Source organism: Elgaria multicarinata, chromosome 6 (genome assembly GCF_023053635.1).
Source record: "Elgaria multicarinata webbii isolate HBS135686 ecotype San Diego chromosome 6, rElgMul1.1.pri, whole genome shotgun sequence".
NCBI lineage: Eukaryota > Metazoa > Chordata > Lepidosauria > Squamata > Anguidae > Elgaria > Elgaria multicarinata.
In genome coordinates this window covers 73,077,890-73,097,073 of record NC_086176.1, presented here as the reverse complement: position 1 = coordinate 73,097,073, position 19,184 = coordinate 73,077,890, and the positions used below count along the sequence as shown (strand labels likewise).

General features: G+C 38.8%; 1 protein-coding gene across 1 annotated transcript in view; it reads left to right on the top strand.

The window, feature by feature from the left end:
- Positions 1 to 19,184, top strand: part of LOC134400294 (uncharacterized) — a 66,904-nt gene that overhangs the window by 43,769 nt on the left and 3,951 nt on the right. Inside the window, exons 9-11 of the mRNA XM_063128613.1 lie at positions 12,167 to 12,325; positions 17,614 to 17,761; positions 17,933 to 18,076. Coding sequence (XP_062984683.1) covers positions 12,167 to 12,325; positions 17,614 to 17,761; positions 17,933 to 18,076 — 451 coding nt within the window. The remainder of the gene's footprint in view (positions 1 to 12,166; positions 12,326 to 17,613; positions 17,762 to 17,932; positions 18,077 to 19,184) is intronic.

The window sequence follows — 19,184 nt, the reverse complement described above, 5'->3', positions numbered from 1 at the left end:
GAATACCTTCTTTTAGAAATATATATATATATATCTCCATCCAACCCTCTGGCAACATCTCTAGAATGGTTTTGTGCTCCTATCACAGGGTAAGTATAGGAATGGTCTTGACACTTCTAAAAACTCCAGTATACATCTAACTGACAAAATGCTTTTAACAGCTGCCTCACTGGAAGGAATGGGCTGTCAGAGGAGTAGTTTTAGCAAGAGCCTTTTCCAGGGGAAAAGGGTGAAGTGTAACTGTTTCAACTTAATGTAGAGGGACTCCAAAATCCGATTCCTCCCCTGCCGCCTCGCTGCCACCATGGAAACAAAATGCGGTTCCTGCTTTCTGAGGTCACATAGACATTTGAAAGTGGTTTCAGTGGATGGAGAGGTGGAGAAGAGAGGCCAGGATATGAAAAATCCTGTGGCCTCTCTGACCCCAGCCCTGCCCCTGGCAGTATGCCTCCTTTAGACAGGCTCAGCGGCCTGTCTAGAGGAAAACAAAACAAAAGGAGGATGGAGAGGCAAATTTGTCTCCGTCGCTCCTCCCCCACTGCCTCCAAGTTTGGAGGCTTCCTTCTATCAGGGGCACAACACATAGTACTATGCCCCAATGAAGAAAAAAACATTGGCTCTTTCCTTTTTTAAATTCCAGTCTACAAAGCTGCTTCCCCCTCCTGCGTTCTAAATACAGAAAACATGCATTTAGATCACCATGGGGAAGCAGCTGTGGGTGGGTGGATGGGTGGAGCTTTCTGAAACAGAAGAGTGGCCATTGGGGAAAGGATTGAATCCCTTTCCCCCATTTGCCACTTCTCTGTTTTAAGTGCGTTCTTCCAGAAGCTGCTTTTCTGCAGGGGAGCTTTCTTCAGGTTTGGGGGCTTTGTTAAACACAAATCTGTGTAACTAGTTTATCTCCAAGGCTCAGGTTTGGAGTTGCTGGGTATTAAACACCATTGTGTCTTACAACAAAAGTCAGTAGTGTTGTTAATTCTGGGAGCAATGAGAGACTGTTAACTGTGCATTACTGAGATGGATCTAGAAATGATGAGATTCATATACAGATTGGTATCCTCCGATGTTTAATTATCTGCACATATTAAAAAGAAGGAATAATAATCTAAAGTAGATGCAAATAACTTTTCTTTGTATGAATTAATGTGTGAGCATCAGTTATCCGTTGGGAGCTGCTACTTGAAGATATTCTTGTTGATGTGATGGATGCAAAGCAGTGAAACTGCTTCAAGAGTGTTAGTGTTTTGTGTTAAAATTCAGAAGCAAGTCTGTATGGTGTTTTTCTTTTTACAACCTGAGGAAAGGGGCTTTTTATTAAGAAAAGCATAGATGTTGGGGGCAAAGGGACCACTCGTCTGTTGGTTTTCTGCTCAGGAGGAAGATTAGGGTTCAGTATCAGAGGCGGTAAGCCTATCAAAGGCAGTGAACCTGTATACACCAGTCGCTGGGAGCATGGATGGAAGGGTGCTGTTGCACCGTGTCCTGCTTGTGAGTCCCTATTTGACAGCTGTGCTGGACTAGATGGACCCTTGGTCTGATCCAGCATGGCTCTTTCTAAACCAAAAATATATTTTGCTTTCCAGATTTACAACAACTTGCAGTTGATAGACGCATGATTGTTAAAAGAAGAACTCCCTTTTCTCTCTTGTTTGAGGTCTGCTGTAGCCTTTGACTTACATCTCCCATGTAAGCAAAGGTCAAGGAAGGAACAAGGAACTTCATTTTCACTGTAACATACCACAAAAACATTAGTGAGAATAAGATGAGAGAACCTTAGGTAACCCACCCACCCTTGGAGGATCAGCTGCATACAAATATGACAGACCACTTCTTTGGGAGGGAAAGGTTGATTTTGGCCACCTGATGTTCCTTCTCCCTGTAGGTGATTAGTAATGTCGAAACTAATTATACCAACCATCTGCCTAGTAGGGAGAAGTATTCATACAGACAACAGCTGTACTTTAAGATCTCTGGATTGGGATAGCTCGATATAAGTGCCTATTAAATCTTCTCTCTGCCTGCAATTGACATAGCACAGAATATACTTACAAAGGTTTGAGCTAAAGATTGTGTTCATGCAAAGTCCTTTCAGTACCATAAACACCAAATGAATCAGATGCAATGCACCAGTGAATGATATTCAGCAACACACATACACACACACATACCAATCAATTTTGCCTGGATACATTTAGATGATGTTTGCATTTTTCCTTCACTGGAGTTAGTTCAAGGTGCATAGCTGTTGCTCGAGCTTCACTCCTCTTATTCTACAGAATCTACTTTGGTTAAGGGTCCCATATCAATATTTATTTATTTATTTATTTATTTATTTATTTTATTACATTTTTATACCGCCCAATAGCCGAAGCTCTCTGGGCGGTTCACAAAAATTTAAACCATGAAGAACATAAAAACAACCAACAACTTAAAAACACAAATACAATATACAATATAAAAAGCACAACCAGGATAAAAGCACACAGCAAAATTCGATATAGGTTAAATTATGAGATTAAAACAGCAAAGTTTTAATACCTAAGTTAAATTAGGTATTAAAATACTGAGAAAAAGGTCTTCAGCTGGCGACAGAAAGAAAACAATGTAGGTGCCAAGCAAACCTCTCTGGGAAGCTCGTTCCACAACCGGGGTGCCACAGCGGAGAAAGCCCCTCCTCCTAGTAGCCACCTGCCTCACTTCCTTCCATATATTGGAGCAGGGAGCGGTATCTTTATGTAGTGGCTTTTAAAAACACATGGTTGTATTATTTATTTATTTATCTTTATTGAAGTAACCTTAAAATTATTTTGAAAAAGGACATGAATTTCTCATTATGTTTTAGGAACACATATCTCTTATAGTAGAATTTATATTATATATAAATCTTATATACTACAATCTTACATTATTTTAATGTTATTTTTACATATTATTTTTCTGGCATCATCTAGAATTGAGGCTGTATATTGGAAATAGCTTTGTTTGCCTGAATCAGCTGATCTAGAAACCAATATATTAATGAATAATTAACATAGATGCAGGCCTAATTATCTCTAATTTGTTTTTTGAATGTAATATCCGTCCTATATGAGAACACAAGCACCTAACCTTCTCTAGAGGGTTGTGAACAGTTATTTATGGTGTTAGTAAGCAAGGACATTTAGTGCCTTAGGTTAGTGAGATACTGGTAAGTGGGTGGCTGTGATGAATTATTTAGTAGACCTTTTATGGTTTTTCTTTCTTATGGAGGTGAAGAGAAAGGGGTTTTCCTGGTCACATGAATAAGCCTATTCTCTTGGGAGTGCAAGAACCAAAGGAAAAGAAATTAGTAACTGACAGCTGATGCTTTCTGACACTAGTTTGATAAGAGTGTTGTAGCAGGATTCCTTGACGCCCATTGGATTGTTCTGTACATTTGTCTAAATTGTGCTATAAAAGAACTTTCCATTATATCACTCATATATAGAATTGAGCAGACAGAGGGAAATTAGCTGTTCATTCATTTATTCAAGAACTTCAACTTGTTCATATTGCTGGAATCTCTGGAAGCAACTGTAATACTGCTTGTGCTCTTGGTACATTGGGTGTTGAGTCTTATTTCTTACTTGAGTGTTAATTGTCAAATGTGAGTCAGACATCCAGAGATTGCAAATCAGTTCTGTGTGTAAGAATCAGATGAAACATACATAGTTATCAAATCTACCTGCTCAGTTCTCAAATGTGGATAAAGTGTGAACTCCCCTGGCAATTTCCAGCCCATTTGAGAACAGAGATATGGGTCCCTGAATCCTATCCCCATATCATCTTGATAGAGGGCAGTGCAGTGTGGATTGACAGCCTACTCTTCAATTTTGTGCCCAGTGTGCTTTGTATGCTTCGAACTTTTTCATTACTCAGGGGTGGTTTGTTTGGACACTACTTTGTAATCCCTCAATTGAATTAGATCACTAAATCTAAAATGAGAATATTGTGCATATATGAGAATCATCTGAGTATTTGTAAGGCATCACAGCAGAACCATTAGATAAACCACTTAGATGTGATAACTCATAAGTGTTTAAAGAAAGCTATATGCTAAATGTGTCTCACAAAAGTAAGTGTTCCTGCCGCCCTATTTGGTCATCCCTAGGGTTAGTAAACATTGTTAATATCCATTGTCCCTCTATGACTCCTGCCTCAGCTAAGTTGTCTTGTAAGAGAATGCAGGGGGACCTTCTCTGTATTTTGCATTTCCTGTCAATTCTGTACCAAAATTTCACAGTTGCATAATTCTGGCTTTCGCAGATGATACAAAGTCTGTGTCTAGCTATCTTCATTTTCAGTTTATGGCATAACAAATGAGCTCTCCGTGCATCAGAGTTGGCACTCGGGATTGTCACTTGCATTCTCTCATGCCTCACTTTTAACTTATTTTTGTTTTTGTGAAGTACTGGGGTGGGGGAGAGAGAGAGAGAGAGAGAAAGCGCAAGGGGTGCATTTGTGTGTGTAAGTTCTTAATTGCCAAAGTAGAAACAGTGTGGAATTATCAGTTTCCATCCATAGGACCAAGCTTTCGCCCTATCCTGCTTTTTGTCTTTTATTGAACCCCTCGGTCCCTGTCTGGGGCAGTTTTTTAAAAAATAACTTTGGTAGTTGCGTGTCCGCATCCACCTTAATAGCCACTGAACCTGAGAAATACCGCAATAGCTCAAGGTTAAAGAGCTCTGGGCTTGGTTGCCTCCCATACCTGTCTGAACATCCAGATTTTGGCTTCATTCCTTACGGATGCTTTGGAAAACTCTGGCGATAACTCAAATGAGATCTGCAAGGAGGTTTGGACCTGTGGAGCAAGAAATGCTTTGGGTTTCAATAAATGAATGTCTCCCTTTTTACAACATAGGCTTTGGGGTTAGTAAGGAAACAATGACACTGTGTTGGTTACTTGAGCCAGTGAGACATGGATTTCTAGCAGCTTTTCTGTTAATGCGTTCTCAGGAACACCAGCCTCAACAATAATGAATAGAAATTCAGTGTGCAGGCAAGTACCACCAGAGAGCACCAGAAGCAATTTTGCTTTAGATAAATGAAAGAATTGTGTTTTCACATTTAAGCAAGTGATATATCATGTGTATCTATCAAAAGCAGCATAACCATTTTAACATGATAACTGTTCCAGAAAATAATGCTTTGTCAACCTTTCTCCGTTCAAGAAGTTATTACTCTGCTTAGGATGGATAAGATCAATGGATCTTGTTATTGGTCTCTAGGACAGAATGTTGGTTTTATTTTACTCTCAAGCAAGCACAAAAGTTTTTTCTTCCTAAATATATATCAGCTTTTTAAAAACGAAACTAGCTTTGAAAGGTATAAACAGATTAAAACAAATAATCTGCTGTTAGAGGGAACAAACACCTGATTTCTACAGGAGTCCAAATTAACAAAGGTTTAAAGTTAAGGTTTTCTTAGATATGCACATTTAAATTTTATGTATTTTATTTATTTATTACACTTATATACCGCTCCCATAGCCAGGGCTCTCTGGGCAGTTTACGGAAAAATCCAAATATTCCCTGAGTTTCATGACTCCAATTAGAAAGCGAATATATGTTTGATGAATTAGTTTAATTATTTATATATGAACCTTAAATCCACTGGCTGATCCTTAAGGTTGCATAACATAATCTCAATTGACCATTGTGCAATTACCTACTGATAACAAATGTATGCTCACCAAATCACCTTTTGTGTTTGTCTTAATTATATATACTTGCATAGTTGTAATGCTTATATGCACTGATTGCTATCATATATTGACAGATTAGTGTTTCAACCAACTTTAGTTCCTTATTTTGCTTTGGAGCCTAAGCAAAAACTGTACTAGAACAGACAATATGCAAGTAACCTTAGAACAACAAAAGAAATTCCAGAACATTAGCTGTCCTGCTTCAATTTTATTTCATAAGGGTAGTGATTAGTTACTGATAGGATTTGTAAGCAAATACCTTGTTTTCAATTATTTTTTAAACTTTATCTTTAGTACCTAAATTAAAAACAATAACCAGTCAGACAGTAAAATATTACAAGAGGCAGCGACATATTGCCCCATCAGAATAAAAATGCCAAAGCAAATTTAAATACTTAATTTTTGTTGGAAAGATGGTCAAGGACACACTGAATAGCAGATTCCATTGTTCCTTCAAGTGTGATAGAGTACTCACTGGCATGCCATATGGCACCATGTGTAGATTGCATAATAATATAGCATTCACATGAAAGTCAAAATTATCTACTAAAATCAAACATTAGTAATATTAAATCTGAATTTGTAGGGGCAGCGGATCTCTAACTTAAAGCTCAAAATATGAAATAAAAAGGTTAAAGAACATGCAGGTTGCTGCCTCCTACAGATCAAAATACCAGATGTGAGGGAGATGCTATTTACTTTGGTCTGTAGATGGCAGTAACTTGCCATAGTAATGGCTTGTAGAGACGTTCCTGTTTAAATGGTGATTTTTAATGCTTTGATGAAGCATACAAATTAAAACTCATAGGTCCAATGTATTTGTGTGTTGGGTTTGGATAGGGGAGGACTGTGTTCAAATGTTAAGCCATGGATGTGCTTGGCAGCAAGTTGCAGGTTGTGATGGATCAGCTCCAGTGCTTTTATCTTTTTAAACAAACGCTAGTGCTAGCTTTCTACATAGGGTTGCTGGGAGATAAATACTGTAAAGTGCCTTGAACTTTAAAGTGTTGTTGATGAGGGAAGATAGAGCACCACTGCACTGAGTGTCCCAGATCATTGCTTATTTATTTATTTAATACATTTTTATACCGCCCAATAGCCGAAGCTCTCTGGGCAGTTCACAAAAATTAAAACCATAATAAAACAACCAACAGGTTAAAAGCACAAATACAAATACAGTATAAAAAGCACAACCAGGATAAAACCACGTAGCAAAATTGATATAAGATTAAAATACAGAAATTTAAATTTAAGTTAAAATTAAGTGTTAAAATACTGAGAGAATAAAAAGGTCTTCAGCTGGCGACGAAAGGAGTACAGTGTAAGCGCCAGGCGGACCTCTCTGGGGAGCTCATTCCACAACCGGGGTGCCACAGAGGAGAAAGCCCTCCTCTTAGTAGCCACCTGCCTCACTTCCTTTGGCAGGGGCTCACGGAGAAGGAGCCCTGAGGATGACTTTAGGGTCCGGGCAGGTACATATGGGAGGAGGCGTTCCTTCAAATAACCTGGCCCCAAACCATTTAGGGCTTTAAATGTTAATACCAGCACTTTGAATCGGGCCCGGACCTGGACTGGCAGCCAATGAAGCTGTAAAAGGACTGGTGTAATGTGATCTCGCCGGCCAGTCCCTATTAGTAAATGGGCTGCTCTGTTTTGTACCAGCTGAAGCTTCCGGACTGTTTTCAAAGGCAGCCCCACGTATAACGCATTGCAGTAATCCAAACGAGAGGTTATCAGAGCATGGATAACTGTAGCTAGGCTATCTCTGTCCAGATAAGGGAGTAGCTGGTATATCAACCTAAGTTGATAAAAGGTGCTCAAGCGTTGCTTGAACGATGCTACTGGTTTATATAGAATTCTCAGCACTCCGAGCTGGTTGCATTTCATGCTTTCAGTACATCGGAACCTTCTACTGTGTCTTATAATGTGTGGAGGAAGTGAAATGGTTATTCTTATTCAGGACATAACTTAAGAACGTAAGTACTATGCTCGATCAGAGCAAAGGCTTATCTCGTCCAGCACGGTGTTACCACAGTGGCAACCAGATTCCTATGAGAGGCCCAGAACCAGGACATTATTACAGGACGAGTTTCACAATTGTCACATTGGTTGTTATCTCATCCCTGCACCATGTTCCTTACCATTGAGAAAGGTGCATTTGCAAAGCATGATATCTTTTATAATTTCAGCATTATATTTCTGTATAACAAGACCACTTATAAGTAGCCTCATGCTGCCAGCCAGGAGCATGTTGGTAAAAAATGTAATAGGACCTTGCATTTTGCAACAGCTTTTTTCTGCACAGTAAGCAGGATTAGGCAGAGAAAATATAAGCTCAAAAGAGAACGTAGGAATTTGCCCAGAATCTTAGTGACTTCCGCCCATTGATTTCTCTCTATTTTGCTTTGACATAAATAGTGGTTGCCTTTCTGCTGTTTGGGATCTCAAACTTTCATCTGGTTAGCTACATTCCGGAAAACCAAAGATACGATGAAAGATGATGCTCATTGTCCTTTAGTTTCTGTAAAATGAAAAAAATAGAAACTACCAAGAAGTCTAAAGTATGGGATACAAAGTATAAAGTAGCATTTAATTTGCAGTAAAGCAATGTGCAACTTCTTGGAAGTTCAGGTGAGTCGTTGTTACCTAGTAGACAGAATAGAGGATGGAGACAAAGTGCCTGTGTATCTTCTGCTTACTGTTGTAGATTGAGAAACAAGCCTCAGTCTGGTTCTCCTGCTCCTCTCTTGCCCTGCAACTGTGACAGCCTTATTTCTATAAATATACTTCCCCCTGGAGAGGATGCAGTAAGAGCTGGACTTCTTGAACATGAGAACTACACTTTACTCTTGTCTCACAGTAGTGTGCAGGGAATCCCCAGCTTTCTCCATGCCCCCTTTCATTGTAATAGGTTCCATACATAGAGACCCTTTGCCTCTATGGGATTACTTCCCATTTTTTTTAATTTCAAAAGATCATAAATTTCAAAAGATCATAAAAAGATCATGAATCCTTGAGTTCATAACAGACCAAGTTAATAAAATTATTGTGTTCATGACACTGAAAAAGTAATCTGCATCAAATGTTTAACTAGTTGTCATTACATTTCTAAAGGCACCCAATTTCTAGCAAATCCATTCTATTACTATATTGTTACCTTTTACATTATTATGATTCACTCCCCCCATCCCATTTTTTTTGCCGTGGAGACATATTGCCTTACATTTCCTAAATAAATTCTCTTTGATCACATTCAAGGAAAAATTCTGACATTCCCATACTTGCATGAGTATATTGGTTAGTAAGCAATGCTGCTCAAGTGGAAGTTCACTCATGCAATGGGGCTTCCTCCCTCTTTGCAGCTCCCTTTGCACCCCCAAAATCCATGGCCCCTTGGGAAAGACCTGAGGTATTGCATGGTGGACTATATTGAGAAGGGAGAATTGCTGAAAATTGAATAGAGGTGGAAATTCCTGTTGGTGTGAACAAACATCCACTTTCACAGCATTGGATACAACATCCTTGCCTCCAACGTTGGATCCATTTTTCTATAGGAACCTTTGCATTTTTCAGTTTGCAATCATATTATAAAGCATTTGACAATGTTACTATTACCAATTACCAGTTTTTCAAACCACACTCAGATCAGAGTTTGTATTTTAAAAAGATGTAAATACATCACAATGTAAAAGTACTGAAATACATCAGAATCTAAAAATACAGAAAAAACATGTAGGATTTGAGCAGTTTATCTTAATTTCACTGTAGGCTATCACAACCTTATTATTTATTTATTTCCCACCTTTTCCCCAATACTGGGACTCAAGGCGGCTTTATATCTTTGGACCCCTGTTGCTTTCAGATTGCCTCACTCTGTATGAAATTCTTGGTTGTCTATTACTTTAAGCCCTTATTGATTTTAGGCTGTGCCATATTCTATATTTGTTCCGTATTCTTAATAAGTTTATAACTACTATTAAACCTATTAAGAATACAGAATAAAGTTAGAATTTCTTTTGAATATGAACAGTTGTTTAGCCATAATATTGCCTATACAGAGATGCCAAGAAGTGCTTGCTCAATTTTACACAAATTTCATACACATTGTGGATTGTTAATACAATCCATTACCAAATTAATACAGCTGCAGTGAAACGGATTGAAATTCAAAGCTGATTTCCTTATGTGGAAGAAGTCCTATGGTTTTTTACCCCTTTCACTAAGATGCTGTATAAAAATATGTGAAACTAAATCCAACTGTGTTTTCCATTTGTTTCTTCCTTTATCTGCTCTTTTATGCTTTTATTTCCAATATTTCGTTATTTTCTTATTTAACTCATTCAGCTCTTTTGCCTCTTATGCCTTTCTATACAACTGATTTTTAATACATTTTTGGATCAAAGGCTATTAATACAATATCATCTATGTACATGCTAATTTTATTCATATATTTAATAGCAAGCTCTTTTATTCTACTATTTTATCATGGCTAATGGCTGTAAAGCTGGCCCAAATGCAGCTTTGCCTGGTATGTTTTAGTTAGGTCAAAAGAAGTGGATATTTGTCTGTTTGCTATTAAATGAGGTTTTGGGCTATTATAAATGTTATCCAGGTTGTGAAGGTCATTCAAACCCAAAGGATTTCAGAACTTTAAACAAATAAATTCACTCTACATTGTCAAAAGTTTTTCACCATTGAGAAAGACAGAGAGAGCCATTTCATCTTTTTATTTACTCATGAAATCTATCATGTACATGGCCTTTCATATATTAACTGTCATTCTTGCAATCCAGTCTATACTTTAGAAATCCATCCAAGATTTCTTTTGTGTATTTACAAATTCTTCTGCAGTCTTCCAGTATCAGAGGCAGTAAGCATATATACACCAGTTGAAGATTGACAATTTGATGTTTAGAAAAAATACTTTGGATATCATCAGTATTTAATGGGACATAATTTCCCAATTTAATTACTGCTTGATTTATTTCAAATGGCAGGTCAAATCTCAAACTGCAAACACATGCATGCACATAGCCTAATCTCTACCTATAAAGCAGAAAGTATGTGTGTGTCACGTATGTCCTGAAATGTTTACCCACTTCCACATATGGTACTGCCCTAATAATGTTCACCCAGACAGGTTTTGGTATACATGGATCAGGCAAAACCTGAAAACATAAATTTTGGGGTTTTAAGTATTTTTAAAGAATTTAATAAAAAACCTAGGTTTACATCTACAATTCTCAGCATGTCTTGGGCGGAACTCCCAGCATGCCTTGGGTGGGAGGCCAGACTTACTGCCTTTGGCAGACACTGTGATTCCTAAAGTCAGTCTCGAGCAGTCAACCCAATTCCGCATAAAAGGAAACAACCCACATAAATGGGCTGCATCCATTTGTGGTGCCTACTCCCACCTGCCATGTGTGGTTTTAAAATCATAACTAGATATAACAGCCAAACTCTGGACATGCTCAAAGTCACTCTGTCCTGATGTCGCTGTTTTCTTAGAAACTGAGGGAAGCACACGCTTCTGTGGCCTGGCTGATTTCCTCCCCCCCCCCCCCCGATAATAATAATAATTTCAGAGCACATGCATACAATAGTTCTCTGCATCCATTGAGCTCTGCTTCCCTGCTATATGTTATTCAGATATCTGGGCAATGCTGGGTATATTTTGAAAACATATTCGTAGGTTTGCATCTTTTTTAGCTGGTAGAAAGGGTGTTGTGTGTCCTGATTGTTTTTGAAACTTAGACGGCTGCTCTGGCCAAAACATGATGGGAGGTGTAGGCATTTCAGATAAAACAAAAATGTGGTTTGTCACAAAGCTCTAATTTAAAATGCAGTTCTTATTAACACAATTTCCCATTTATTCTAACAAACAATTTACTAACTCAACCAAACTAAAAATAACAACCTAAAGATGAATAAGTTGCAGAGAAATTTATTATTTATCAAATTAATGTTATAAACATTCATGGACCCGAGCAACGCCGGGCATATCAGCTAGTATGCAAATAACCACCACCCCACATCAAGCTCAAACTTGTATCTTTGCGCATTACTTACCATACAACTCCATAATCATTGAGCATCATTGTAATTAGTAGGTGGCAACTGACTCGCTAGAAATAATATGGCAGCTGCTGCTGCTGCTTGCGATTTTGTCTCTTCTACTGTTCGTAATACGCTTTTGATGTAATTGCTGGGGGAGCATAGTGGCAGCCATCTTAACTGTACTATTGGATCCCATGTAAATTAAGTGGTTATCAACTTCAGCACAAAGCAATAATTGTAAGCACCATCCCACAACGTATTCTGTAGCTAACATTACATGTGGAGGATTTTATGTTTCCACATGTTTCATGGAAAGAAATGTGGTGTCTCTCTTAAAATGTTCTGTTGAAGTGGTTTGTTTTAGAACTTTTTCCAAATGTTTTTCAGGAAATCCTGGAGAGTTCCTTGAGCCAGGAGTTTACTGTGGAGAATGTGCTTGCAACGCTTCCAGCCTTCCCCAAAGGTGCCCCTCAGCAACGTGCTAAAAGAGCAGTAGAAGCCCTGGTAAAGGCTCAAAATTATTCCAGGCAAATGGCAATGCAACAGGTGAGGAAATGGGGACGTTTATTGAAGCTTCGCATTCTTTTCTTTTTTAAAAACTAGCTTTTGACCTACTTTGCCGTTTTGAGCCAGTTTTTCTTTAGACTATACTTAAGAAATTGCTAATGGATAAAGGTTAGGATGTCTTTGTCAAATTGTCTAGTGGTTGTGCAAGCATTATTTTCCATTTTTGCTGGAAAGGCCATTTTTGTGGCTTTCATGCAAGTCTGTACAATGGGAGCTTATGAATACTGCTATTCATGGCCCGGTCTTAAGGCACACAGAAAAATGGCCAGCCATTCCCTTAAAAGAGAAATGTAAATATGATTTGGAGATGTCCTCATTCTTTCTACCCATTTCAAGAATCGTGGTTTATTAAAATAATCAAGAGACGTTAGAAAACGTAAATGGAGCAAAAGGCAAAATTTAACAAGAGCACTCCTCTGCCATAAACAGTAAGTCGTGTTCTAATATATTTTTGTGAACTTTGCTAAAATTTGCTAGTAATTATTAGAGAAGAATTCAGTACTGCCAATGCACCAGCAGGACTGACTGCCAGCACAGCAGGAAGTTTGTGCATCCTAAAGCGATATGGGAAACAAGCCGAAACACTTATTTCCAGAGTGAGACAGTTGAACAGAGTTTCCTTCTGTGAGCTTTGCTGCCCTGCCTTGTTAAGAACCTGTTGTTGGGTCCTATTGGTACACAGGCAGTGTTAGATAGTGCTCTTGTTAAGCTACTAACTGAATTTCTTCCTAAGGAACTTGCGGACTGTTTAAGCAAAAGTCTGTTTGTTAGAAGGTCATTTTCTTAAAAGCATGATCAATTCGAGCTGGCATTTGCCTTTTTCTAGCTAATGAACCTCCAGTTATGATCTTGTCTTTTCACATCATCTCTTCATCTGATTTTTAAATGATGCATCAGCATCAACCTCTCCAAATTTGAGTTTGCACAGCCCTACCAGATGTTTTGTAATTTAATGGACCTCTTCTAGACAACAGTCTGTTGGTGGGATTCTTTGAGCATCTGGTTTGAGGCTGCCCCAGATCAATGAAAATCTCTCCAAGATACAGGCAACTGTCTAAAAGACTAACATACACATAATACAGGGGACACTGTTGGCATCTTGAACCTTGATTGGTTCTATTATAGTTCCTGCTGCTGAAGAGACAAGCTGCTGTCTCTTTGGCAGTGGCAACTGCTGTGGCCAAACCAGGAAACATTACTTTTTTTCCTATTTCAACTGAAGCTTTAGTTAAGTACAAGCCTTTCTTCTTTGTAACTGTATGTTTGTCTTTTGGGGTGTGGAGGAAGAAAGATCTGCAAACTGCATTCTGGCTCCATGTCAAAACATGTGAGACAAATGTGCCATTGTAGCTGATGCAACATTTAACACTGTTTTTGAGATAATTTGTTTGCATTGGGGAGGCTCATGAAGTTAAAGTTTTGAGTTTGTCATATTTATATTAAGGAATTTTACTACCTTCTACTATGGTTTAAGTTAATTGCGTTTTTAGTAATCTTTATTCTTTTTGAAGGAGGAGGATCATACATAACTCATTGGTGGAGCACATGCTATATAAGAAAGAAGGCCCAAAATTCAGTCCTTGTCATCCCTAGATAAAAGGATCTTGGATAGGATTGAGAAGAATACTTGCCCTGAGATCCTGGAAAGCCACTGCCTGTCTTGGAATAAACAGTGCCAGGGTAGATAGATCCATGCTCTGATACAGCATAAGAGAGTTCCTTCTATCCTGGAAAGAAGTCATGTTTTGATTAATAGATATGTTATTTTGCTTTGAGTGTAGGGAGAAACAGTGTAGAAATGTTTACATTAATAAAATCGTGCTGAAACAATAACAACCTCATTTTTTTAGCAACTCAGACCTTACTTGGACACTGCCTTGTTACCCATTAATATTTCTATTACTACAGCTGCTTTTAATAATTTAACTGAGGCTGAGAGACACCAAGAAAAATGATGAGTCCATAGCTGGGGTAGGACTTTGAATGAAGGGCCCATTTATTAAAATCCAGCTCTATAACTCCTGGACTGCCTTGGAATTATAATAATTTCAGTTTATTGCATTGTCCAGCCACTGGAAGGAATTAACAGGTGACAGTGAATTGGAATCAAAGAACTATAAGCTGATAGAAAACAGCTGCTAGCACTGTTCTGCAAAAATGTATTCAAGAATGCAGAACTATAAAAGATTCTATAGCAACTCTGAATTCTTCTGCTTGTGCAAGAGGTTGCACAAGCAGAAGAACACCATTGAGTTTAATTTTAATTTTTGTTATAATGCTCTAGTGTAAGGTGCAGATCAGTCATTTGAGCAGAAGATGCCTTGTGGAACACAACCTTTTGGATCCAACTTGTTCTTTTCTGCTGCTCATTGTTCATTTCCAATCAGCTCATCTTGGAACAATTTGATCTTGTGCCTGGGAAAGTACATTAGGTCACTAAGATAATCTGGCAGCTAGCTCAATACATCTTGCTACAGATGGCCAAAAGTCTTGAAGTCAAAATTGTCTAAGGCCCGTTTCATAATATTTATTTTTCCGTGGGCTATTGGATTCCCTCAGGGGGCAAGGAAGTGAGCATTTAATGAGTTTCTGCAAAGAATGTGCCTTCATTTTTCCTTGTTTATCTGCTGCTACTTGGAAGTCAGTAATAGTGTAAAAGTAGCAAATCGTGTAAAAATTAAAGCATTCATATTTTCCCATTACATTCATATTATTTTAGTGCTTGCTCTTAATCCAGGGTCAAGGACTTTGTTAATCTTGTGCCGTGTGCAGCATGAAGAACATAATCAGAACGAATACTACTGAAGATGAATGTATGAAAAATGTCATGCAAGAAGTTGTACTCTAAAAAGTAGAAATTTATTTTTGTTGTAGCTCTTGGCTCTCCTTCTGTTCAGCTGTACAAACTGGAGCATGGAACAGGGGAGCTGTTGCAAAGATTATTTCTTAGAATAGAAATGATTCTTGCCACACAAGCCTATTTTGCAAACCTGTAAAGCAATCTGTGAAGGATGACATTTAAAATGCTTCATATAAATGTTGTGTTTAATGCTTTTTTTAGTGACTACGCAAATATTCAAACTTCCTTCTAGATTTAATGATTTTTTGTGGATTTTCTTGGCAATATTGTTACGTCTGAGGATCAGAAATATTTGGCAAAGGCAAGATTTACCTGCTAGCTCTTTGGGGGTTTAATTAGTGGTAGTGTCTGCTAGGTCATGGGATATTCATACTACAATATATATTTATGTGAAGTGGTTGTGGGGGATGAGAGAAGGTGGCCTGTGGGTATCTCCAGTCCAAAACATGCTTGAAAGTTCAGAGAGATGTCTTCCTTAGACTTAAAGGTAGTTTCTGCTCGGTGGGGAAAGGGCGGTATGCTTGTGACCATCCTCACTCTTAGTGGGGAACATAAAATGACATGGATGTATTTTGACAGTTCTTCCTTCATTTTCTCAATAGCTAAGAAATTACCCCTTCATTAAATTCCACCTGCATAATTCACAGTGTATCCTTTTTCATAAGTAGACATTTCATGTTATAGAAAATGTTGCAGCCATGTGTGTGTGGCAAATATTTGTTGGAATGTGGTCTTTGATCTTTCTGTCATTCAGAATTGAATTTAGAATGCTCATGCCCCGTTGTACCACTTTCCTAACATTTCTAAAACTAAAAAAACAAACCAAAAAGCAACTTGTTGTCCACCCCAGGAACCTCTGTTTGATAAAATACTCTCGGAACAGAGTGAAGATATTAATTTGACAGCATTCCCAGTTTGCCTAAAATGAGATGCTGCCTTGAGGATTAAATAAGCCCCTTCTAAAAGGAGAATTGAAAACCTTGGATGGTTCAGCTCAGATATCTTGCCAGACTGGCAAGTACTAACCCTACTTTAGAAAGAAACCCATGGAATGTGGTTTATACTGTTACGTTGTCTGTCACTCCTGAACTACTCAGATGCTATCCTGAACCACTCTGTCTTGCTGTACTATGGGCAAAGCAACACCACGTGCATTGACCTGGTGCTATTGGACAGCCATCCTGCTGAGAAATGTTTGGACTACTTTTGATTGGGTTGATAACCCAGCGCATATCTGCCTGATCTGATATTTTTTCTGCATTGTTCCTGTTTCTGTCCCTTACTAGTGCATTCTGGAATACATGTATAAGGGCTTATTGGCTTGCCAGCAAGGTACCCACCCTACCTTGCCGTTTCCCCTTCCCATTCCATAGTTCATGTTGTTCAGAAAAAGGAATTCTTATTTGAGATCTGTCAAGTGTGGGTTGCAGAAGTTTTGCATGAGCCCACATTACAGGATGCTTACATGCTACAGAATACAACTTCCTAGCATATTGTAGCAATATGTATTCTCGCTTGTATTCATAGAATCATAGAATAGCAGAGTTGGAAGGGGCCTACAAGGCTATCGAGTCCAACCCCCTGCTCAATGCAGGAATCCACCCTAAAGCATCCCTGACAGATGGTTGTCCAGCTGCCTCTTGAATGCTTCTAGTGTTCTCCCCCACTCTAGTGTTTTCCTTTCACTATCCATTATCTCAGTGATTTTTATCCATTATCCCATGCCATTCGTATAGTATGTTTCTCGTACAGTTGACACTCAACAGGCAATGTGGCATTGGCAGCATCACGAGGAAACCCAAATTTCCCCAAGACTGCAGATGTTTACCCTACCTCCAGAAGAGATTTGCAGCAATTGGTTTTGCCAGTAGAGGCACAGCTGCTGTATTCTATATAAGCTATTAATTTGTCAAAACTTGCAAGCTAGGCAGGGAAATTCCTGTCCCAACCCAAGTGCTACTATTGCTTAACTTTCAACCAGCCTCTGCAACTGATGCCATTAAGACACTGTTCAAGGCATTGGGTAGAGAGACAGAGCCGAAGGCTGTCAGGAGGATGGCTGCTTGACTGCTGATATTTCCCATCTACGTGGGACTCCCATATCTATAGCACAGCAGCCTTAGAAGGCAGAGCAATGGCTGAAGCCATAGCTTGTTGTTTCCGATGTGACAATAACCACAGATTGCACAAACTGGTTTGCAATACAGCTTCAAGCTGTGGTTTCACACTCTGGTGTGCTGGCCAATTGCAGAGTATGGTTGTCAGTTTGGATGTCAACTCCTGCCCCCTGCCCCAGTTAAGGCTTGCAAACCATGGTTTGGTGTGACATGTAAATTGAGTCAATATGAATAACTGGTCATTGCAGATGCCAATCAGGATTACATTTAGTTGTTTTCCCCTCCTCTAGATACTTGCTTTGCAAGCTGAACTTAATTTTCACAGAAATTTCTATAATCTCCAAGTTAAGTACACTGAAGCTATCTTCGACGGGATAAAGCAAGCATATCACACGTTTCAAGATAATGTTGCCATGGTTCTTTGTTCACCATTACAAGGTAAGTATGTATGTGGGGATAGAAGCATGAACAAAATCTAGTTTCTAAATATTGATAGGTACTGAATATACTGAAAACAATTCCGATTCAAGAATGTTTTTTTTGTGGCTACTTTATATTTTTATACAAGTCTCCAGGGTATAGTTTATTATTTTCCACTTCTTCTTTCAGATGTTTTTTCTTCTTACACAAAACTTAAAACAGAAGCTTCAGAGGCTGCTTTGAGAGACTTTCTCACTGCTTTTAGAAACAATGTGGAACAGCTGCAATATGCAGTTGAAACTTTGGCTCCACCAATGAATCAGCAGCGTGAAGGTAAGAATGCTGCTAGTAAAACGGGGGGATGCTAAAGAATGCAAAGATAATTTTGTCTTGGTGTCTTGCATCTTTTTAAAAAGACATGGAAAGAAAACAGTTCTTAGCCACCCTCTATAACTGGAGTAGCCTTAACTTTTTATAGCATTTGGTTAAATATAGAATTTAATACTTTTACCTATTTCAAGTCCAGAGCAGCATTTGGCTTTTGGTTTCTCCGTTAACTTTCAATTTATCAAGTTGAGCAAAAAAGCAGCAAGCGAACCAAGATTTCTCTAAATTAATTACTGTTGTTTCTAAGAACAAAAGAAGCCACTTTATACCAGTTCAGACCAACGGACCATCTAGCTCTATTCTTGTCTACGCCAGTTTCCCCCAACTTCATGGCTTTCAGATGTTTTGGACTTTATTTCCCATCAACCCCAGCTAGCATAGCCAATGGTCAGGAATGTTGGGAGCTATAGTCTAAAACATCTGAAGGTCACTATGTTGGGTAAGGCTAGTCTATACTGATTGGCAGTGGCTCTCCAAGATTTCAGATAGTACATAAGAAGAGCCATACTGGATCAGACCAAGGGTCCGTTTAGTCCAGCACTCTGTTCACACAATAGCCAACCAGCGGTCAATCAGTATTTCCCAGCCCTTCTGCAGATTCCAGAGATTGAACCTGGGACCATTGGTAAGCAAGCATGTGCTCTACCACTGAGCTATGGTCCTTCCCTGAAATAGGCTTACATAGGAAGTTGACCTATATCATTTGTCATTGTTTATGCTAACAGGCACTGGCTCACCAGGGTATCTAGCCACCATTGCTGCCTCCTCCACACTGTGGTGCAGTGGCCAAAAATTGGCCAAAATTTACAGTGGAGGCACAAATGTGCTCAGTTTTAGCTGCTTTCCAAATACAGCTTGCTTTCAAGCTAAATATGGCATTTTAAGTCACCATAGTGTTTTTTTACCTATTACTTTCCACTACAGGCAATGCGGTAGCTGGACTTCTCCCTCTGGGGGAGCCCAGAGCGTAGAATTTGACCTCCAGATTTCTTGAAGTTACCCATCCCTGTCGTATATGTACATTAGTCAGCATTCTGTGTCCAGTGAGCAGGCC